The 23,701-nt window shown below is 37.1% G+C and overlaps 1 protein-coding gene and 1 pseudogene across 2 annotated transcripts; one reads left to right on the forward strand and one right to left on the reverse strand.

Moving 5' to 3' along the window:
- Positions 1-1,475: 1,475 nt before the first annotated feature.
- Positions 1,476-23,465, forward strand: LOC110784650 (wall-associated receptor kinase-like 2). Of its 2 annotated transcripts, none has more exons than XM_056827708.1 (4): positions 1,476-1,947; positions 3,468-5,931; positions 14,728-14,772; positions 22,223-23,465. In XM_056827708.1, exons 2-4 carry the CDS (start codon positions 5,235-5,237, stop codon positions 23,317-23,319), a joined length of 1,839 nt encoding a protein of 612 aa, XP_056683686.1. In that variant the 5' UTR covers positions 1,476-1,947; positions 3,468-5,234; the 3' UTR covers positions 23,320-23,465. The 2 variants fall into 2 exon arrangements, with proteins under 2 accessions (XP_056683686.1, XP_056683687.1); XM_056827709.1 differs by having other exon boundaries at positions 3,995-5,931.
- On the reverse strand, positions 1,780-4,506 carry LOC110791908 (wall-associated receptor kinase-like 2; annotated as a pseudogene).
- Positions 23,466-23,701: the final 236 nt, after the last annotated feature.

Below are 23,701 nucleotides of genomic sequence, written 5' to 3' on the forward strand. Positions count from 1 at the left end.
TTCAAAATAGTAATAAAAGAAAATATAACCATTCACAAAAAGGAAATAGAAAACTTTGTAGGTATTAAATAAATGGAATGTAATTAAATACAAACAAATAAGGAAAACCTAAAGAAAAATTTAAAAAAATCAAGTTCTATATTATTAGAATGGAAATTTGAATAACATAAATATAATGATAGACTATTTCGAAACAAATCTTCAAAAATAATGAAGTAAACGGAAAAATAATTCGAATCAATCTAACAAAAATATAGAAAATGTCATTTTCTAATTATTTTTTTTTAAAATCAAATTAATTCATTGATAAAAAGTCATACGACATCTACATAAAGATTTGAATCTAACAAATACATAACAACCGAATCGAACAAAACTTCCTTTCGATCACCATAGCTACAATCGTAGTATATCAAACATTATGTCTACCCTTTTTTATATCGCTGTGATTTACAGCCTTCCTCGGCGAGGGGGTCTATAGATCTGTTGTAGCCGTAGAAAATATAATTTCCGTCTGATTCGTCTGATTGTACTCGAAAGATTGACCTCCTCTGCGATCCCGAACAAATCTTTACCAAAGAAACAACATGAACGTACTAAATTAAACACACAAAACTTAACTAGAATTAAACCCTCCATAAGGGTACTTACTACACTAAAACTATTTAGTTTTATTGAGATCTAACGCAAAAAAATAAAACAGAATTGAAGAGAGGGGCGGAAATAACCAAATTTCCGAAGAAAATTGGCTATTTCCGCCCTAGAAAACCCCAATTTTTGTAAATCCTAAAAAGAGAGAGAAAAGAGGGAGAGAGTTTGTATTTAACTTTATTAATATTTGTCATTTTCTAATTCTGCATTTGATGTATATTTAATCAATTTAATTAAAAAAGTAGGTACTTTAGTCAAATGGTTAAACCATACAATTTATAACTTAAGCTACATTATTAGAATACAGTATGACATTTTATCTTAGCCAACTACCAACATTTCAATTGTCTAACATCATTAAAAAAAAAATTCTCATATAGACGTGGATATATCCTTGATGTATTATTTCATAACTATTCTATTTGGGTTATTACCATTATAATATATAAAATAAATGTTTTAAATCTAATGCACTATTTTATTTAGTTCCTAATCATTAGCACGGGCCCATACTAATTACAAATTAAGGCACAATGATTAAACCTGAAATCTATCATATATATATATACGTGAATGATGACTTATTTGACTCATACTTCCTCCGTCTTTTAATACTCGCAACGTTTGTTAGTTTCACGCATGCCAATGCACAACTTTAATTATTTATATCTTAAATTCTCTTTATGCAAAAATTATAAAAAGTTGATATTTTGAAAATACACATTGAGACGAATCCAACAAGATCCCACATGACTATATTTTATCTTATATAAAAAGCACTAAGAATAGTCAAAGTAGATTATATGAATAGTGGCAAAAGTCCAAACGTTGCGAGTATTAAAAGACGGAGGAAGTATATGTTTAGTTGTGTTACTTGTGTATAGAATGTGTTGCAACTGGATATGCTATTAGTGTCGTTTCAAAACTTAAATACACCACTCTCACTCCAAAGAGCATATTACTCCATGAAGTTTATAATAATAATAATCCAACTTGCAATACTGGTTTGCATATTTTTCAACAGGTCTAGAACCATATTGAGAAGAATTTTCAAAGGAGATTATTCATATTAAAAAGTGAGCATTACTAAAGTTAATTAGGCTATACGATCAAGAGTATCAAAAGACTATGTAGAATGCAGTACTTATCTCTGTGAAAAGAGAAGATTTCCACAGGAACTACCGCATTTTCCAAGACAAGCTTTCCTCTGAGGATTCAACTTAGGAGCTGCATGCACACAAGGTGTTCGATAAATTGGCTAAGTCACTTTTGAATTTTGATCCATGCTCAAACCAGGTAAAGCACATTTCAACTCTCCTCACTAATTTTTTCAATCTTCCCGTCGTTATTTGTAGCAAGTTAACAACCGCATCTCAACATGACTAGAGCAATGTAAATCAACGTGACCAACAATATAATGGTTTGATGCATGTCATTTATCATGAATTTCGATGCCTTAGCCCCTCTAGTACCATAGTAACTTCTTTCTTCGTCGGTCTTTCTAGTCCCGTAGGATTCAAACACTGTTTTGCAAGGTTGGAAAATTCCATAATATCCTCTTTTCTGACATTCTCTAAAACCATAGGGTCAACAATGCTGATCATCGTTTCATCATTCATTGATGACACGAAATACATCGCCAAATTTCTTTCTTCTTCTTCTTCATCTTCATCTTCACTTTCACTTTCATCATTATCATCATCTACCAATCTTAGTGCACGGATTGGTTTTTGTCCTGTTAGTAGCTCAACCAAAATGACCCCAAAACTATAAACATCACTCTTTTCAGAATATTGGCCGGAATAGAAATATTCAGGATCCAAATAACCAAAAGTTCCTTGGACACAAGTTGTCAAATGAGTTTGTTCCACAAAGAGACTATTCTAGAAATTCCAAAATCCGACAATTTGGCTCCAAACTTATCATCCAAAAGTATGTTGCTAGACTTAATGTCTCTATGGTAGATAGGCGTTGAAAACTCTGTATGTAAATAAGCAATTGCTGTAGCAACTTCAAAAGCTATCCTCATACGCATTTCCCATCTTTTAACATTCCTTTGTAAACAGTACCTTGACCCCCTTGTCCAAGTACCCGATCCTTACTAAAGTTGTCTGTGAGTCTCTTTAGTTCTACACTTCTACTTGTGTGAAGAGTTTAGTACTATTTGAAGATCCTTGTACCTCTAGTTTTTCTTTGAAGTATTTTGCTCTAAGTTTGATTTCCTTTCTTCTCTTTTTAGTTTTAAATCGCCACAATCCCCAACAGCCTCCACATATCATTAGTACTATACCAACTGCATTCATTGTCACAAAGAGTCATCAACATTGGATTGCAATTATGCATGGCTTTTGTATTTCAACTTTAATGGTTAATTACCTATGAAAGAAACAAGTAATCCTCTTACCTGGAAGGGCGATGATCATAATGAAAAACATTTTATTAAGAACCCCCCCTGTAGTAATAAGAACATCAGTAGTTAAAGTGAAGTTAAGAAATCATGCACAAAGTCAGAATCATGGGATATAACACTCTATATATCACTAGTTATCATTCAAAAGATGTTTATTGGTGAGATATATATGGAACACGTACGTTAGTAGAAAATAGAACTAGGAAATATTATGAAAATATTGTATACATTTCAAAGAGCTTAGGTACTTCCTAGGGGCCTTAAGTAAAGCATCACAATATATAATTGATTATTCATGTAAAGTAATTTGATCAAGTTAGTTCATTCCTTTATATTAGTTGGGTTACTGCTTACTGGGTAGCCCAATTACCCTAAATTCTTTAATAACCATTGTTTAGCAAAATAGGTAAAAATGTAAGTAAGGATGAGATAAGCATGCTTACGGAACGAAAATGGTCCCCATTGAAGCACGATAGGCACATGAGTGATTCCCCGAGCTAACGGTAAACCAGACTGATTAGTAAGAAATGCAGACCTGCAAAATCCGGATGTGTACAAAAGTCAGCCAAGTAGATAGGGATTGGATAAATAGTTTGTACTCCGTAATTGTTTGGTGTGATATAGTTGTATAGATACTTGTTCTAACTGTTTTGTTAGATATTGGTTGTTTAGGCTAGTTGTTCTAGCAGTTTTGTTCTATCTAGGAGAAGAGGAGAGTCCTTCTTTTAGATGGAGGATAGGTTGTAATTATTACGTACATTTTGAGAAATATACTTCTTTACTTGAAAAAAAGAAAAAAAAATGCAGACCTGCAAAGTCCGGATGTGTTATTGTTAGAGAGCACACTTATGCTGTATTGCTTGAATTCTCGGGTTGGCAACTGAGCCATACAACACTGATAGCCATAGCATCTGCTACTTCCTCTTAAAACAGCTGCAGGTGGATTCAGGGTACAAACGGAGGTGCATCCTTTTATGATTCCACCTGTCTCATTGTACAATAAAGCGTATCCTTGACATCCCACTGATGCGAGAACATTACCATATGTTGAATATTTGAAGGAAGAATTGGCGAGGTTGGGGCTCGTCCACATAACTTTTGTACTAGTACATGCAGTTATTGATGGATATTTTACAATAACCGTACCCTCTGACATCTTAGTAATTGGTAGAAAAATCTCAATAATTTCTAGGTTTGAGTATCTTAAGAAAAGGTTTTAATTCTGAAGAGGAAGAGTTACATGACACGGAAAAATAGGGGTCTAAGGAACAATGGTTTGGCCCCATACCAAACGGGTATGGAATTGAAATGTTTCCACATTGGTGTATGCAATCTGGATCTTGACGTTGCTCAGATGTTGTACATAAAAATGAAGAAATAATAATTGAGCCAAAGAATAATGAGTATAAGCTCTGGAGTTTCATTTTGGTTTCTTAACAAATTCCAAGGTTAATTTACAGTTATTCCTAGCTTGTATTGTTATCAAGTGCCGTGTTTTCCTTTTCTTTCGGGTGCCGTTAATTAATGATGTGAAATTAAAGATCAATAAACTTTGGTAAGAGTAGTTATTTTTTTTCATTCACAAAATCAGTCTTGTTTTTGTTTAATTAATATAATATAATATAATTATAATATAATTTGGTGAAAGCCACTATAGAAGGGTCTCTAACTAAGTTTGAAACTTTGGTCATTTCATACGGTTTGAATCAAGTTTAACCCGGGAAAACGTTATTCACATGCTGATGATTGAGACTTGGGTAGAGATATGATATTGTGGTGGAGAATGGAGAGTGGAGGTTATGGTCTTTGCTTGTGTGTGAATAGGAAGAGTAGTAACTAGTGTGAGTTAGTGTTGTCCACAAAACTTATTTAACGATTGACTTGGGTAGGGATATAAATTTGTTTTTTATATTTTGGTCGCTGCGAAGACAATTATGCAATGTAAATATTTAATATGGTGCCTGGTAGTGATGGTGATTGTGGTCTTAATTAGCTTCTGTGAGAATAGGAAGAATAGTTCAAATAAGGCGATACTAATAGATTTTAGGGTGACATTCACCAACTTGTCATCATCATTAGCAACAAAAAACAACACGGTACTTGATGATACAGATCGAGTGCATTTCATCAAGTCCAGCCTCTGAAATCTGAATTCATTGAGAAGCTAGCCAAAATGAAATCAATTAATAACTCATATTCATTATTCGGTTTAATAATTTTCATGTTTTGTTGTTCTTGGAGAATATCTAAGCAAGATCAAGATACAAAATGCATACACCAGTGCGGAAATGTTACAATCCCCTACCCGTTTGGTATTGGTCCAGACCATTGTTTCTTAGACCCCTATTTTGCCGTCTCTTGTAATGCGTCAATTCCATTTCTAAACAAACTCAACCTGGAGATTCTCGAGGTGCGTAAGTCAAGTAATTCAGTAATTGTTAAGATCCCATCGGTTACTGCATGTGGTGATACAGAAATACGGTGGAACAGTCCTAACTTATATGGTGCACGCAACCTTTTCTACGGGGATTCAAATGTATTTGTATCAGTTGGGTGCCATGGATATGCCTTATTGTACGATAGTTTTGGTAAGATGTATGGATGTACTTCAGTTTGTTCTCCTCATCAGAACGATTCCAATTCGACATCATCAGCAGAGATGATAGATCAATGTTATGGCTATAACAATTGTTGCCGAATTCACTTGTCTGTGTACGGAAATTATCGTATAACTGTAAGTGTACAAAATGGAGCAGGCCATTGCAGGTCGGCTTTCTACACAAGTCCTGAGTTTTTGGCAACCGTTACATCAACTATACCACCAATATCTGCCTTCCCGGTCATGCTCGAATGGCGTCCTAAATATCCTGGTATAGTAATCTCATTTTCCTTTTTATCCATCGTTTACTTATCCCAACTTATACTAAAGTAATTCTTGATTTTTACCACATTAAAAAATTCACAAATTATTTTTTACCACATAAAAAAATTTGACAAATTGTTTTTTTACCACCTAAAACAATAAAAATTATTTTTTTACCACCTAAAATTATAATAAAATTGTCTTTTACCACATCTTAACTACAAGATGGACGGATACATTATGCGAATTAATGACAAGCAAGGGAAAATAGTAGCTTATATACATGAAAATCGTGAGAGAAGAGAAGGAAATACAAAATATAGTCGTTGAAATGACTCCGATCTTTTCGGTTAAGAGGGGGGTAAAAAACAAATTTTATTTTATTTTTAGTTGGTAAAAAAATAATTTGTCAATTTTTTTGGGTGGTAAAAAATAATTTACCCTTTGAATTAATTACCCGAAAAAAAGAAATTAGAGACTTATGAATTTTTAGCTTCGACCATTGCATAGACTTGTGAATTTTAAGCTCCTGCCATGGTAATAACTTAAAACTCATAAGTTTATACCATCGTCGAAGCTCAAAATCCACAAGTCTGTACCATGGTACAAGCTTAAAATTCATAAGTCTGTACCATAGTAAAATCTTAAAATGCATAAGTTTGTGAATTTTTTTCGGACAAAAAAAACCTTCTTGTCAAGTCGTTGAGGTTCCACCAGTAGACTCGGACATGTAACAATATGCAGTCTGGATTGACACACAAAGGTGGTGGTGGCGGGAGGTGGCAGTCAAGGTGGTGGTGGCGGGAGGTGGCCGTCGAGGTGGTGGTGATCAGAAATTTAGTGGGAAGGTTATAGGTGAAAGAGGGTAAATGAGGAGGGTACATACAGGAGGGTACATGTGTAAATAAATAGGGTGGTTTTGAGTAATATGCATGGGGCGGTAAATATTAAGCCCCTTTTCTTAAATACCGAAAAAACCCGATAAACCTGTAAGAAAAACATCGTATTTACTATTTTTTTAATGCAAAGCAAGGAATAAGATAAAACGAAAAGAGTAGCTACAAAGTATCCTCTCTTATTGCACAATGTAATAGAAAACTCCCTCAAAAGATAGGGCACACTCCTTTAGAGAAAGCTTGAACCCCTGTCGTGCACGGCTAATCTCCGACAATATGGCCGACGATCTGGTTGAGAAGTACTCGTCGCTGAACATGGACGAAGAGGAAGGTGGGATAATTGATGTGAGCGATATTGTTGATACAAAATCGGATGAGAAGCTAACCATATTGCTGGTGGGACGACTGCTTACGTTGAGACCATACAACGTAGATGCTTTCAAGAGAACAATGACAAAGGTTTGGCCCCCTCTCTCAATTTGATTATTAGGAACCTTGGTCCCAATCTATTTTCTTTTCAATTATTTTATTGGAGAGATAGGGAGAAGGTAATTAATGGAAGACCATGGTATTAGAATAATTTGGTGGTACTGAATGAAGTTAAGGGGTATGAACAACCGAAGAATGTTGACTTATCCATGTCCCCCTAATGGATTAGGGTTGGTAATCTGCCTTTCAATTGCAGATCATACGCTTACGTGCGTGCCCTAACGAAGGACCTGGGAGATATCCTAGAGATTGAGGAATATATTCTAGGGCTTGATCGCTATCGTTGTGTACACATCATGCTAAACATTAACAAACCTTTGTTGCGATAGCAAAATTTGAAGGATAGGAGGGGGGCTGAGGTGAAGATCGGGCTTAAGTATGAGAGATTGCCATACTTTTGCCTTGCGTGTGGTATTATTGGGCACTCATAGAGGGACTGTATGGCGGTCACAAAGGAGGATAAAAAGAAGAAGCTGGGTTGGACGCTATCTCTACGTGCGTCACCTAGAAAGGGGTTCTCAAAGGATGCCGAAGAACTTGCTGGCATCACAAAGGGAAGACATAAACTGTTAGTCACGAAGGAAGCTGATCTGCGGGAATCAGGGAAGGTTCTGTCCCTGGGCGATCATGCTGATAAGGGAGTAATGGCAGGGAAAGGGAAGCTACAGGGGACGAGAAAGCAATGGAGATAAAGGAGTGGTTGGGGAGGAAGTAAGGTTGAGTGGGGAAGGAGAAACAAACCTAAAAGTGACTGTTGATAGGGGAGTCGAGGCGAATTTGGGTGTGTACCTCAGTGTCCACATGTTCAGTAGATGTGGACAAACCTAAAAGTGACTGAACATGTAGACACTGAGGTACACACCCAAATTCAAAGCGCTGCTGCAGTGAGTACCATAGTGCCCACATTCTGCTTCACTGCGGGGGATGGTGCTATCTCACGGGCACTAGTGTGAAAGGTGGAGCACATTTCGAAGGTGCAGGGAAGCGCCCAGGCTTCTAGGGTAGAGGGTATATGTAGGGAGATGGTGAGAGAAAAGAGAAAACATGGTCTGGATGGGAGTGATATTGTGATGGAAGAGGGGGATAAGTCGATGAGAAGGGTGAAGACGGGGTTCACAAGAGGTGCTTTCCATGGAGAACATCAAGTAGCGGTGGTTGGAAAATTCCAACCCTGCAAAGATCAATGAAGATCTTGAGTTGGAACTGCAATGGGCTTGGCAACCCATTGACAGTTAAATCCTTCAAGATTGGTGTTGGATGGATAGGCCAAGCATTGTCTTTGTAATGGAGACAAAAATTGACACGAGGAGGTTGGAACTTGTGCAAAATCGGTGTGGATTTGCGCATGGTATTTTTCTTGATAGAAAAAGGAGATCCGGTGGTATGGGTCTGTGGTGGAGGGAGGATAATGTGAGGGTAGTGTCGTATTCTACGCATCACATATATGCGGAGGTGAGCAATGGTAAGAATAATGCGTGTTAGGGGTTGGCTGGGGTGTATGATGGCCTGAAGCTTCAAATAAGCACTATACTTGGGAGCTTATGAGAAAAATTAAGGCCACTTACACAATGACTCTCTTTATGACCGATGATTTTAACGAGATATTGGGTATGCATGAAAAGAATGGTGGTGCGGTGAGGGGTGCACGGAAAATAGATGCTTTCCGTGATGCAATCAATGATTGTGAATGCAGGTATTTGGGCTTTAAAGGCAACATTTATATGTGGCAACGTGGTACCTCTATGGAGACGGTGGTTCAAGAGTGGCTCGATAGAGCTATCACTGGCCCTTTATGGTGTAGTATGTTTGAGTCGGCGGAAGTTCTTCTTCTTCTTCTTCTTCTTCTTCTTCTTCTTCTTCTTCTTCTTCTTCTTCTATGCCACTCAGACCATGCTCCCCTGTTGGTAAAATGTGATGGGAATGCGGATACAGGACGGAAGGAGAAAATCTCTAGGTTCGAGGCAATGTCTCTCTCGAATGAGGAGTGTGGGCGAGTCGTTTCGATGGCATGGATTCGTGGGGTGGGCGAGCCAATTCACACCCGTATTGCTGTAGTTGCGGGTAAGATTACTAAGTGGGCCAAATGCAATTTTGGGGACATCAAAAAGAGAATCAAAAGGGAAGAGAAGAGGTTGAAGGCACTACAAGGGAGGCAACTTGATGCAAGCATCCTAAGTCAGTGTCAAGGAGTTATCGAGAAGTTAGATGAGCTAAGGAGACTAGAGGAGTCCTATTGGCATGCCCATGCACGATCAAATGAACTTCGAGATGGAGACAAAAACACTAGCTACTTTCACCATAAAGTTAGTCATCGTAAAAAGCGGAATACGAAGCGGGTATTTTTTATGAGGAGGAGGTCTAGCTACCTGAAAGGGGGGAAATGGATGGTGTAGTGGCGAAAGTTTTTGGCAATCTATTTAATTTAGATTTCTCGAGTAGTTTCGGCGATGCTTTGGAGGGGATTGATCGAAGGGTGACTGAAGAAATGAGCGAGTCACTCGATGGAGAACCGACAGGTGAAGAGATTAAGGAGGATTTGTTCCAGATGCATCCTAACAAGTCTCCGGGCCTATATGGTATGCATGCTTTATACTTTCAGAATCTTTAGGGTGTGCTTAGTATGGGGGTGATAAGTTTTGTAAAGAAATTGGGGATGGGGGAGGTGAGCTCACAAGATGTTAATCGTACTTGTCTTGTGTCTATCCCAAAATGCAATGAGCCGAACAGGCTAGCGGAGTTTAGGCCGATCAGTTTGTGCAATGTGTTGTACAAATTATCTCAAAAACTCTTGCAAAATGAAGCCAATGCTCAGATCGATTATCTCAGTAAACCAAGGTGCTTTCGTCCCAAAACGATTGATTACTGATAATGCACTTGTGGCTTTTGAAATCTTCCATGCAACGAAGAGGAAGGGGGAGGGTCTGGATGGTACGGTGGCTCTTAAGTTGGATATGAGAAAAGCATACGATAGGGTGGAATGGGGATTTCTGGAGAAGGTAATGTAATACCCCGTATTTTCGGGTATTTTATAATAAATTATTTTGGTAATTTAAGTTAATTTTTCAATTATAATAAAGTTTTTAATTAGTTTTAACTAAAAGTAACTACAAATATATATTTTCAGATTTATTTTATAAATTTTCTGAAATTTAGTCTCCTAATTAAACCCTAATTGTACCAAGCTATATATACCCTATTGTAACCAAAAATTTCCCGTGCATAATTTTATTGACCCTCAAAATCCTTTATCATTCTGGCCGTCATTCGTCATCTTCGTTCATCTCAAGCCTTGGTAAGTCATAACCCAATCTCATTATTGTAAGTAAGCAAATCAATGCAATATTACAGGATTGATCTTTTACATTCGGTGCTCATCACCAATTGCAACACCCAGCTACATTTCTTTTCTTATGAGTTTATTTTTTATTAGCCACCTTTAGACCACTTAGTTAATTTTGAACTTAATGGTTTTAATTGTTTTGTTGCTTTGCATTTATTTTCTAAGGAGAATAAGTATAGCAGTGACACTCCCAAGGTTTGGACGATTGTTTTATGAAATAAAAACAGGGTTTTTGATTATATAAAAGGTCCAAATTTTGGGGGTGTTACAGGTAATGTGTAAGTTGAGTTTCAGGCAGAGTTGGGTTGACAGGATTATGAGTTGTCTTCAGGTGTATCGTTCTCCTTTAAGTACAATGGCCAAAATTTTCTCGTTCCCTAGTCCCATCGAGGGGACTTAGACAAGGAGATCCGATATCTCCGTATCTTTTCCTATTTTATGAAAATGCTTTCTCTACTTTAATATCAAAGGCTGTGCTGGAGGGTAAGTTACATGGGGCTAGAGTATGGTACGGAGCACCCATAATTTCTCATCTCTTTTTTGCCGACGATAATGTTATATTTGCTAGAGCTAATTTGCAAGAATGATCTAAGGTTGATGATATAATCAGTACATGTGAGAGGACATCCAGTCAGAAAGTTAATCTAAGCAAGACGGAAGTCGCCTTTAGAACATGTGTATCTGTGGAGAGAAGAAATGAGATTGTCGAGACATTGGGGGTTCGGGATGTTGAGCTCCACGAAAAGTACCAAGGGTTTCCCACTATTATCGGTCGATCGAAGAAGTCAATTTTTACATGCTTAAAGGAAAGAATTTGGAAGAAATTGCAAGGGTGGAAGGAGAAACTATTATGCTGGCCTGGTAAGGAGACGCTTATTAAGGTGGTAGCGCAAGCTATCCCTACCTACATGATGAGTATCTTCAAGATACCAGAGGGACTTATTGATGAAATTCACTCAATTCTAGCTCGGTTTTGGTGGGGATCGATGGGAACTCCTTTGTCTCAAAAAGGCCATGGGGGGTATTGGGTTTCGGGACCTCCAATGTTTTAACCAAGCTTTGTTGGAAAAACAAGGGTGGCGGCTGGAAACTTGGGGGCCATCTTTGCTGGTTGATGTTCTTCATGCTAGGTACTACAAAATTACCAAATTTGTTGAGGTCCTGCGTGGCTACGATCCGAGTTATAGCTGGAGAAGCATATGTGGGGGGGGGGGGGGCGAAGGGTTTGCTTCTTGATGGCCTTAAACAGAGAGTTGGAATGGTACGTCAAAATTAAAGTGTAGGAAAATGCCTGGCTTCCGGTGATGGTACCCACATAGTACCAAGTTCGCAAGCACACAACGACCTGGAGATGCGGGTTAGTGAGCTCATTGATTTTGATAGACGTTGCTGGGATGAGGAAGCGGTATCAAGCACATTCTGGGCCGAGGATTATCAAAATGTAATGCAAATTCCTCTTTCCCCATCTTTCCTATGTGATACTAGATTGGTGGCCGTCGGAGGATGGGGTGTTCACTGTGAGAACTGGCTACTGGCTCGCTCGTTTGGGGGTATTAGATGCATGGAGACTGTATAATGGGGCACCTAGTTATGAGGTACGGAGACATGTATAGGGGTTTAGAGGTCCGGCCAAGTTGAGTCACTTTGTCTGGAGGGCATGTAAAGGAAGCTTGGGAACTATGGATGTGCTACACCAACGAGATACCAAGCCATTTAGCCAATGTAGTGTGTGTGAGCGCCCTAACAAAACCATCTTACACTCATTGTTCGAGTGCACGCACGCAGCTACCATGTAGGCGCATAACGAGTTTACCCAGCTGATTGCAGATGCTCCGAGTTCGTCTTTCTTGGAGAGGTTTCAATGGGCAGCAGACAAGCTGTCAAGGGAAAAATTGTGCCTTTTCGCCTCGCTAGTGTGGGCTGCTTGGTTTTGTCGAAACATGGCTTGCTTTGAAGCAAGTGTGAATGTAGATGCACTATATGTGGCGTCTGGTTTTGTTAAGCTGATTATGGATTATGGCCAATACAATGCAAAAGTGTGTGGCTTGGCTCCTCGCTCACTGTTTCCATCAGTAGCTGGATGGCTACCGCCCCCAAGTTCGAATTACAAAGTTGTGGATGCACACATTCTGGACGGATGGGGGGTGCCTGCAGGAGTTGCGATAAGGGATGAAAGTGGCCAGTTGGTACTCGCGGCTGTGAGGAAGTGGGATGTGGAATGGGGTGTTGAAATGGAATAAGCTCTTGCAGCGAGATACGGGTTACAATTGGCGCAACGCTTTGGCTTCAAAAAAATCATCCTTGAGAGCGATGTTACAAATGTAGTGAGCAACATAATCAGGAAGACATAAGGGGCTGCTCCTGTTTTTTTTAGTTATGATGATTTTGATAGGTAGAGTGAGTACTTTACGTTTTTTAGTTGCAACCACGTTAGACGAGCGGGCAATACGGTGACCCATACCATAGCTTGATGGAAAACCAATAGTAGTGTCAAATGTATTTGTATGAATTATTTCCCCAAAGTATTTAAACTTTGGTGGATCTTGTCTTAATATAAACGCTCGATCTTTCCCTTAAAATAAAATAAAAAACAGTAGCTACAGAGTTAAGGAGGTCTTTCCTTCCATATTACTTCCATAACCACCAAAGGTGGATTAGGAAAAACGCTTGATACTGAACAAAATAATGAATTACAGTTCGAGATTCTACGTTGTTAAAATAAATATGATTAGTGATTAAAATAATTTAAATTGGAGGGCACTATGAATCTTAAGAATGCTTTTAAAGCAGTTAATATAGTAGATAGATAATATTTCGAACTTATACTAAATTATTTACCACATTCAATGCAATTCAAGTTTTGAAAACAAAGAGCAATGAAATCAATTCATGAGGCAAACAAGAAACGCAAACAGAGGATCATAAAAGCTCCAACTAAACGGAGATGATATTATTTATGAACTGGTTATTTAATGATCCGTTGTTCAACAAATATAGAAATTGAATCAATTTAATGAAATTAGTAGATGATGAGAATATATTATAATTTCATATATTTAGCAACAAAGAAGCGTAAAGATCAAGCGCAACACGTAGCTCTATTGCCTTGGAAATATTAATTTTTGCCTTGGCAAAATCCGAACCCCTAGCCAAAATATCCGCTGCTCTATTAGTTATCGTATTTGCATACTCAACCTTGCATTGGAGAATCAATCTTTGATTAATATTTACTGTTGATATTGCAAAAGGGACAAAAAAGCTATAGAGTATATCTCTTCAAAGGCCCCTCTATTTCCATCTTAATAAGTATAATGGGTGCGATAAGATTGAGGTAGTGGAGTAGTGGTATGCTCACCACTTCAAACTCGTGATATAGAAATAAAATCTTTTGGGACTCATTTGAAGGATGTCCCTCATCTTCTCCCCAAGGTGCAATTTCTATATTCCATTTGACATCACTATTTACTATCCATGTGCCCTGTGGCCCCTGTAGGTAGTAGTTGTCAGATTTGTGAAGTTAAAAAATCATGAATTATAAAACTTATCATAATACTCGCTCCGTTCCTAAATAAGTGTCATATTTAGAAGAATGCACCGGGATTTAGAAATATTAGAAGTGTGTAAGAAAAACAATGATTGGGAGTGATTTTTTTGGGAAAGGATAAAATAGATAATTGTTTATTGATAAAGTATAAATAAAAGTGGATGTGGGGATGAAAAGTGGGAAAAGTGTAGAATGTGTAAGAAAAAATAATCATGATTAATGAAAAAGTGGGAAAGGTGTATGTCCAAAATGAAAGTGGATACTTATTAGGGTACGCTATAAATAGAAATACGAAAATTATTTAGGAATGGAGGGAGTAAGTTTTATTCGTAAAAATTGCCTCCGTTTAGTACTTCATCCGTCTCAGTTTTTCTTGTCTTGCTTGATCAACTTTTTAGAGCTTTTTGATAAAAATAGGGAATTTATCAAAAAATTAAAAAAATAAAAAGATAAAAATAGGGTAAATGAAACTAGATGGGGAAGTATTTTCTTTATAGAAATGCTGATTTCATAATGTTCTTGTTTGATTGACAGCATATGCTCTGATACTGAACTTCTTGATAAGCTACATCTTGCCAAGTAAGTTTTAAATTCCTGTCTGAAAAGAGAAAGGTAAGGTGTTGTTTTGTTGCATTTGGGAAATAACGCTTCCCTTGTATTTGCATTCAGAGGTATTTGACTTCATAGGAAATGAATATTGTTGTTTGGTTGAGCATAAAAAGTTAGATTTTTCATGGAAATTTTTTCATCTGTTTCATAATGTTCCTCATGTTTACTATTCATATGGTTAAATTTTAAAAATTTGACCGTAATTAATAATAGATTAAATATTAACTTATGAGATCTCTTTGGATTCTTTTCAATGCAAATTTTCTGAATATCAAGTTTTTATAATTTTTACCAATGCGAAATTAAAGCTATTAATGGTTAAAGTAGTATATTAGAGACCGCAAATAAATGAAAACGTGGTGAAAATTATGGAACGGATGGAATATTTACACAAGGGGACTAGATAAGTAACTTTCCCTATTTTGTGGGAAGTGGAACTTCCTAAAAAGTTTCATTTATTATGCGGATCATGTCAACTAAACAATCACACTACACTACCTTTTACTTCATAGGAAATTAGACATCCTATGAATTGGGATCAACTAATCTCGATGAATTTTCAACTTATAACACTAAAACTTATCCGAACTTATATAATCTAATCAAATCTGATTTAATTTATAGGACTTGATTGGATTTATTAGTCCTCATTAGAATTTATTAGATCTTACTGGGCCTTATTAGAAATTTGTAATATTTGTAATGTTTATTTTCTAAACTTTTAGCCAATATTAAAAACTGTAAAATATAAATGAAACTATTATTTATTTTTTCTATTAATAATTACATATTTTATATAATTATTAAGCTTTTCCTTTATAATTAAATAGAAATTATATTGATAATAGATTAAATATAACAAACTACTACGTAATTAATACTTCACACATCATTGATAATTATTAACCATAAATTATTAATAAATTATTCTTAAACAATAATATAAATATGATTATTTTAAATATAATAATGTAAATAATGGTAAAATATATAACAATAAATAAAATATTAATGATACAAGTATAATCATAATATTACATATTTTATTCATTGTAACTTATTAGAACTTATTGAAACTTAGACCCTATTCTTTTGAGTTTATAATGCCTTAATTTCAAGATTTTTAGTTTCAGTTATAATTTAATTTCAGTTCATTTCAAATTATTATTATTATTATTATTATTATTATTATTATTATTATTATTATTATTATTATTATTAAACAAATGCTCACAAAGTTAAATATTTTACAACTAATTAGTGGAAAGCCGAGATACAATCTGAGCCCCCACTCCTCTGGCTATAGCAATGCTTATCCTGGTGAAAATATGAGCAGCAGCACGAGGCCCAATGTCCTGAGTTCTAGAAAATTTCCGAACCCGCTTCAACAACGCAACAACATCCTTATCCAGCTCCCCCAAAGAAGAGAAAGAGAACAGAGTACTTGACCCGCTTCCGAATAGCCACATCAGTCATAACCCGGCTCGGGACAAAGCCAGACAACCCAGATTGTGTCAAAGGAGAAGATCTCGTCAAGTCAACACACACATCACAATCCCGATCCCAAGAGTAGAGCAACACATCTGCTAGTCGGAGAGCTCCATCGTTCCCTCCAGATAGACCAATATCAACCTCTTTCCGCGCCGAAATCTTAGATCGATAACAAACATCAACAAGGGTATCCCGAACCACATTATGCCGATGTTTAATACCCACGAAGCCAGCACATGACAATGCATGATCACCAAAGATGTCTCCCGCAAAGACCCTGGAGCAAGCAGAACATGGCGCCGTAACAGAGAACAAAGGAACCCCTAACCGGTAACACAACACACATCGGTAAGCCTTAGCATTCATCTTCTGTCCCAAACCTGATATGGGGACCGCACGAAGCGAAGCAGAGGTGTGATCTCCCTGCTGTGATTTTGACAACGCCGACTGTCGAGGGGATAAAGAGAATGTGAATTCTGCAGATGCAGTAACCTTAGTGAAATATATATCTGCCAATTTCTTCATGAGTTTAGGGGCAGCGACCTCACTAGGATCACTCAGAATGTCACACTCCTCCGTTCTAATAAATAGACTCAACGCATCTTCAATTGCTCGACAAGGACCAACAATATTAACATGCCGTAGAAGCTTTGTCTGCAAACCAAAAGACTGCAATCGAGAAGCAAGAAAAGCATAATGACGAACATCACATGCGGAATAAACACCAAGCCCAACAAAAGAAAAAGGTAAGGTGGCAAGTTGCCACTGCCAATCGCCAAAGCCAGGCCCCGAAGCAGTAACAATACGCTCCAAGGAAGATCGAAGAGCCTCATCGAAAGCGCGTTGAGCCGCTTCAAAAATACCAGAAGGACAAGTACGCAAAGCAAAGTAGAGTTTAGAAACTCCGGTACATGCCCTAAGTAACAACAACTCACACTGAGAATCATCAAGCTGAGAAACCTTATCCATAAGCCCAATGGTCTTGGTCACCCTCTACATCACAAGCTCAGCACTAAAAACTGGATTGGAAAGGTTCGAGACCACCAAGCAACTTAACACCATGCAAGGGACGAGCAATATCAGGGGGGAAAGACTCCCACAAGCATGCTTCGAGGGTCTACTGTAGGCCAAAAAACCTCAGTCTTCTCCACGTTAAGATGTAACCCGAGACAAGGCCCGTCCTCCATAATCAACTGAAGAACCTTCCCCACCACTAAGGTGTCACCAATAATAGTGCCATCATCCAAATACCATGCCTGAAGACATACATCAAAAGCGTCCCTGATTTTACAAACTAGGGGTTGTAAAACCAAAGAAAAAAGACGAGGACCAAGGGGATCACCCTGATGCACCCCCTGAGACGACCATAATGTGTGCTCCCCATAACAAAATCTGGCTGGAGTAGAGTTGCAGAATTCAACCCATCGCGAAATTCCCAGACAACAAAGGCGAACTTCACATAACATGGCCGCTTGATCAACTAAATTGAAGGCATTTTGAAAATCCACCAACAACATTGAAACACCCACATCAGAACCCCGATCTTCAATCAACCGGTTCACAACGTGAAAATTTTTCTCACCACCCACAGATACCCCGACCACAAACTGAAGACCATCAAAATAACTCCCCAAACACGGACCAACCATAACAACACCAACCTTCGAAACTAGCCGTCGCCAAACAATACCCACAACAATAGGACGAATACCACCCCAAGGCTTGACGAGAGGTGTGAGGGAGCACTAGAATATACTCTCCCAAACCCATAGGACATTTTCCAGCTAAAAAGAGATTAACCACCCCAGAAATGGAGTCAACTAACTCATCAGAAACAACCACAACAGCACCACTTAAGCAATCCATAAGGTGCTGAGCTCGCAACCGTCCCTCCCACAAGATGTGCCACGTGGAAAACTCCTAATCCGAAATAACAATAGAAGTAGCGATGAGATGATGGTGATCAACAGGAACATTAGGCAAGGACGGAGCTAGAGAAGGAGGGTATTTTGAATGTAAATTCGCAAGAGTGGCCTCATTATAAGGCGCAACGCCAGAAGAAGAAAGAACGCGGACTGCGGCAGTGTAGTGACCATCACAAATCTTCCTACGACACTTCTTGATATTACGCTATGCCAAATCAAGATCCTCATCAACATCCATCAAAGTAGGGGATCCAACTGCCAAAGCTTCCTGCAAAAGCAGCATATTACCACCCGGCTCACTCCAAGTACGAATAGCATTAGCAATTCTCTCTTCCTGCCGTTGCCGCCTAATGGAAGGTGAGCACTCGTGATTACTTATCGGACTAAAGATCTTAAGGATACATTGAGGCAACACGAGAAGATTAACCCAACAAGAGACGTCGTCAGACTTGCAAATAACCCTATCAAGAGCGCCTTTCAAAACCCGGGAAAAACCCAAACGATATTTAGGAGGGATGGATTTCATAGTGCAAAGTCGTTTAGAAAGAAATCTGTGAAGGAGAGTGACGGTAAAGCCACAATCCTGTTCTCGCACCACAGTATCCACATGAACATCAGGATTGAGTTGCGGTTCAGAAAGACCATATAGCACAAACCGAGCAACACCATCCCCAACTTCAGGTGGGGCCACAAAATCAGAACCTGCACCATGACGACATTTAGAACGAAGAGCATGCGTCTTAAAACAATCCCCACAAAGCCAAATCCCCATACGTCGGAAGGTCAACCCAGCCTCAGTAAAAATAGTCAAGTAAGTGGTTAAAGAGTGCCGTGTGACTACTTGAGCAACATCGTTACAATGACGATCACGAATAAGAGTGATTAAAGAGATCTTAGTAAGCCCGTTCCCCCCGCCATCTTGACACCCATTAAGACCCACAAATGGGCAATGAAAACGCACCACATTAGGAGGCATTAAAATGAGAAAAGGAAGTCTAGGCTAGCCCAAAAATCGTGGTAATGAACAACCAGATATTATAGGCGATGAACACAGGCCCTGAAAAAACAAAAAGACAACAAGAGAAGGTTGGGACCACAAATGAAGCTACAACAAGTCAAAGTAGCAACAACAAGGGGACAAAATAAGAACAAGACAATGTAGCAACAAGACAAAGCAACGACTGCAATAGAGAAAACCACTATAGTACCGTGGGAATTGCAGCTACCCACAACGATGCCGTGGGTTGGCTGCTTTACCACCACAATAAAACTGCAACCACCGTAAGAACTCGCAACGAACACACGCATCAGAAACACACAAACTGACCCAATCTGCACCAAAATCGCCTGAGACCACACCAAAATCTGCACCAAAATTGCACCAAAACAACCCAAAAACTGACCGAAAATCACCACGCCGGAAGGCATTTGTCGTTGCCTGGAGATATCCGCTTGAACCCCTGAAATTCGCACCTTAACCGCACCTGAAACGGACCCAAAAAACACCAAAACCGCCTGATAATCAAACCAAAACTGCACCAAAACCGCCTGCAAATCACACCAAAACTGCACCCAAACCGCCTGAAAATCGAACCGAAACTGCTCCAAATAACCGCCGGGGCCTCCTTGAACCATGCGCCGCCAATGATGATCCTTTGGCGAGCCTACAATCGCCGGAAAATCCGCCGGATAATGGACGTGGAACACCATAATCGCCCTTTTTGAGAGGATTATTATTATTATTATTATTATTTACTACGTATATTAATATTATTATTATACTATTGTTATTATATTATTATTATTATTATTATTATTATTATTATTATTATTATTATTATTATTATTATTATTATTAGTACTTCCTCTGTTATCAAATATTAGTTCTATTTAGAATCTTGTCACTATCACATTTGAAGAGAATCCTCTAATATCTTTCCAATACGTACTTTAATACATATTCATGTAAGATCTTGTTATGTTCGTCTCAACGTGTAGTTTAACAATATCGATCTTGCTTGCCTAGCAAAAAAAAAAAAAAAACAATATCGAACTTTGTACTCCCCCGTTCTTGTTTATTAGTCCCTTATGGAATATTGAACAATCCACTAAAAGGACACCTTGCATGTGAATCTCTAAAGAATCTCACCCATGTGGGTAGGAGAGAGAAAAAATTAAGAAAATATGGGTAGGTGGACCGTTTAGTGTTGTTAAATTAGAAAATAAAATGACCACTTGCATATTTAATTGGGATGAAAATGGAATTACAATTGTAATATAAGGGTAAAAGAGTGATAATTGTTGAAAAAATAAGGAAAGATTCTAAAAGGGACTAATAGAAAAACATCCCAATACGAAAAGGGGACTAATAAACAAGAACGGAGGGAGTATTATTTTAACATATATATATTTGGAGATATTTACGTTTAAATATTGAGTTAAAACGTGTGAAAAAGTTAAAATAAGACTGATATTTAAGAACGGGGGAGCAATATTAATAGTAATTATTATTATTATTATTATTATTATTATTATTAATAATAATAATTATTACATTATTATTATTACGGAGTATTATTAGTGTCCTACAAAGTAGAAGTAGAAAATAATAAAAGCTTACAGTTTCCTCTAAAAACCTCGTCAATGTCTTTTGTAACGTTCATATTTAAAAAGAACACTCGGTTTCTAAAAGTTCTTCCTATTTTCCCTGAATACATTGTCCATAATATCTCTAGTTACATGTTACTCCCTCTTTATCTTTTTATTCTTTAGCTATTCTGTTTTAGATGTCTCCTTTTAATCTTTAATATTTACGTTTGAAATATTTTCTTTTATTTTTTAACATAAATATCTCTAATATTTTGTCAAAAATCGTGTCAAGTGATTAGTATAATCAATCAATAAATTTTTTTGGGTTATTAAATCTCTCACACTTTCCCATCGAGGCATTAAATCTCTCTTGCTTATGCAATATCATATTTTGGATAAAGTCAAAGCATTATTAATAAACGTAATTTGCATTGTTTAAGTAAAAAAATGAATCTTTGTCCACATTAATCTATACTATATATTAAAGACGTTTATAAAGAAGTTTATGTGCCATGTGGCGCTGCTTATGGATATTTCATTTCATGTAAATGTCAATTATTAAAAAGTTAAAAATAGAGCACGTATAAGGCATGAACCCCTGACCCCAGGTTTAAAAAATGAAGTCTTCACAAATAACCTATAACATGTTAAATGTTATCATTGCAAAAACAAATACTAATAAATGACCCTGGGTGAATTGATTAATAACATTTTCAAATAAGCATAAGATAAATGTTACTAATGTAGTAACCCGGACGTCGCCCGGGTCTAAACACTAGTACTATATATTAAAAGACGTTTCTACAAACGTCTACACGCTTACCCCTCTTATCCCACAACATTTAATTACAACTTTCCTGTCACCTTCTCTTACTTTTTGTTTCTCACAACCTTTCAGCATTTTAAACATCCATCTTACATTATCTATATTTTTATTATGTTCATACACTGTTTTACACTCTCCCTATTTGCCCTTAATATTTGTGAAAATAGTAATCGTAAAGATCATTATGAAACGGAAGTAGTACATAAGTTTATGAGCTTGTCAATCGATTGGGCTCTCTAAAGGTTGGTTTGTTTCACCTATTTGTACTTGTTTTACTTATTTCAGCAAAAATAAGTTCAAGTAAGTTCCTATAAATTCAACAAAGATAGTATTTTTTTTCAAACAATTTATCACAAAAAAAATTCTTTTCAGCGAAAGTAAGTCCAGTTAAATTTAATTAAGTCGAAATAAAATAATTTCGGTCAAAGTCAATTGAGCGAAACAAAGCCTACGAGTATATTCGTCGGCTCTTGTTTTGTTTATTTGACTTTACTTTTTACAATATTCACATAAGTACCTTTAGTTTAAATTCTTTTTGACAATATCTATTAATGTTGATTCACTTTTGGTTGGTTCTTTATAAACGCAGTTGTAATTCCAGTGACGTTGTCATGCTACGTTGTTGGGCAATGCTGGTGGTGTAAAACAAAAAATAGAAGAAAGGGGACAAAGCTTAGAAAGAAATATTTCAAGGGAAAATTAGAAGAAGAAAGGTTTAACCAAGAAGAAGTTGAGAAAACTAAACTCTTTACAGAAAAGGAGTTAAAGAAAGCAACAGACAACTTCAACGCAAATCGCATAATTGGTAAAGGGGGTCAAGGTACTGTCTACAAAGGAATACTAAATAATGGGAAACTTATTGCTGTTAAACGATCAACCTCGTTGAGTGAGGGAAAATGGAAAGACTTCATTAACGAGGTAATTATCCTTTCTTACGTGAACCATAGAAACGTAGTAAAGTTGCTTGGATGTTGTTTAGAAACCAAAAATCTACTTTTAGTGTATGAGTTTATCCCGAATGGGACTCTTTATGAACTCATTCATAGTCTTAATGAAGAGTTTCGAATAACTTTGGAAATTCGCCTGAGAATTGCATCTGAAGTTTCCGCGGCCATTGCTTATCTACATTCATCAACTTCAACTCCTATCTACCACCGAGATATAAAATCTAGCAACATACTTTTGGATCACAAGTATAAAGCTAAATTATGTGATTTTGGAATTTCAAGAGCAATCAGTATGGACGAGTCCCATTTAACAACTTGTGTACAAGGGACACTTGGTTATCTTGATCCTCAATATTTCCATTCAAGGCAATTCACCGAAAAGAGTGATGTTTATAGTTTTGGAGTAGTTCTTGTTGAAATTCTAACAGGAAAGAAGCCAATCCTCGAAACTTCAGAGGGTACAACGAGTTTGGTGATGCAATTTATGGAATTTTCTGCTTTATATGAGATGCTGGATCCTATAATATTAGAGAGTAAGATTATGATGGAAGAAATAATGTTAGTTGTAAATCTTGCAAAGCGTTGTTTGCACCCTGAAGGAGATGGAAGGCCAACCATGATGCAAGTGGCCATAGAATTAGGGTGTTTGATGCAAAAGGTATATGCTAAATTAGCCGATTCAACAAAAGATCAAAGTGAAGACATTATTTCTATGAAAACTCACTTTGAATCCATTTAAGTTTCCATGGTATCAAATTGTCGATATATGTAAAAGGAGTTGGTTAATCTCATGCTTTGCAATTAACTTTCTCTATGTGGCGTTTATCATCTTATTGAGCCGATGCTAGCTTTGTAATTTGCTCTCTATCAACTCAGTTTGCATTATCGTGTTTCTTCTCTATGGGCTATGGGCATGGCTATGCAAGTGTGACGACGCACAATTCTTGTAATTCAAGATCACTAATTAACCTTAATACCAAATTTCTACTATTAAAAATTCGATATGAATTGATCAATGTAAGTCTTATGAGTGAGAAACACTTCTGTCAAGTTTCAATTCATGATCACTTTGATTTGGCAAAATTTCTTGATATGGAGAAGCACGTCATATATGAGCTGAG

This window comes from Spinacia oleracea, chromosome 4 (assembly GCF_020520425.1).
Source record: "Spinacia oleracea cultivar Varoflay chromosome 4, BTI_SOV_V1, whole genome shotgun sequence".
Taxonomy (NCBI): Eukaryota; Viridiplantae; Streptophyta; class Magnoliopsida; order Caryophyllales; family Amaranthaceae; genus Spinacia; species Spinacia oleracea.

What these genes read in the sequence shown, in the direction of transcription:
- LOC110784650 (XM_056827708.1), top strand. Translation starts at nt 5,235, where the DNA reads ATGAAATCAATTAATAACTCATATTCATTATTCGGTTTAATAATTTTC. An exon ending in ATGGCGTCCTAAATATCCTG is followed by an intron (nt 5,932 to 14,727) that starts GTATAGTAATCT and finishes TTTGATTGACAG; the next exon opens with CATATGCTCTGATACTGAAC. An exon ending in GATAAGCTACATCTTGCCAA is followed by an intron (nt 14,773 to 22,222) that starts GTAAGTTTTAAA and finishes TTATAAACGCAG; the next exon opens with TTGTAATTCCAGTGACGTTG.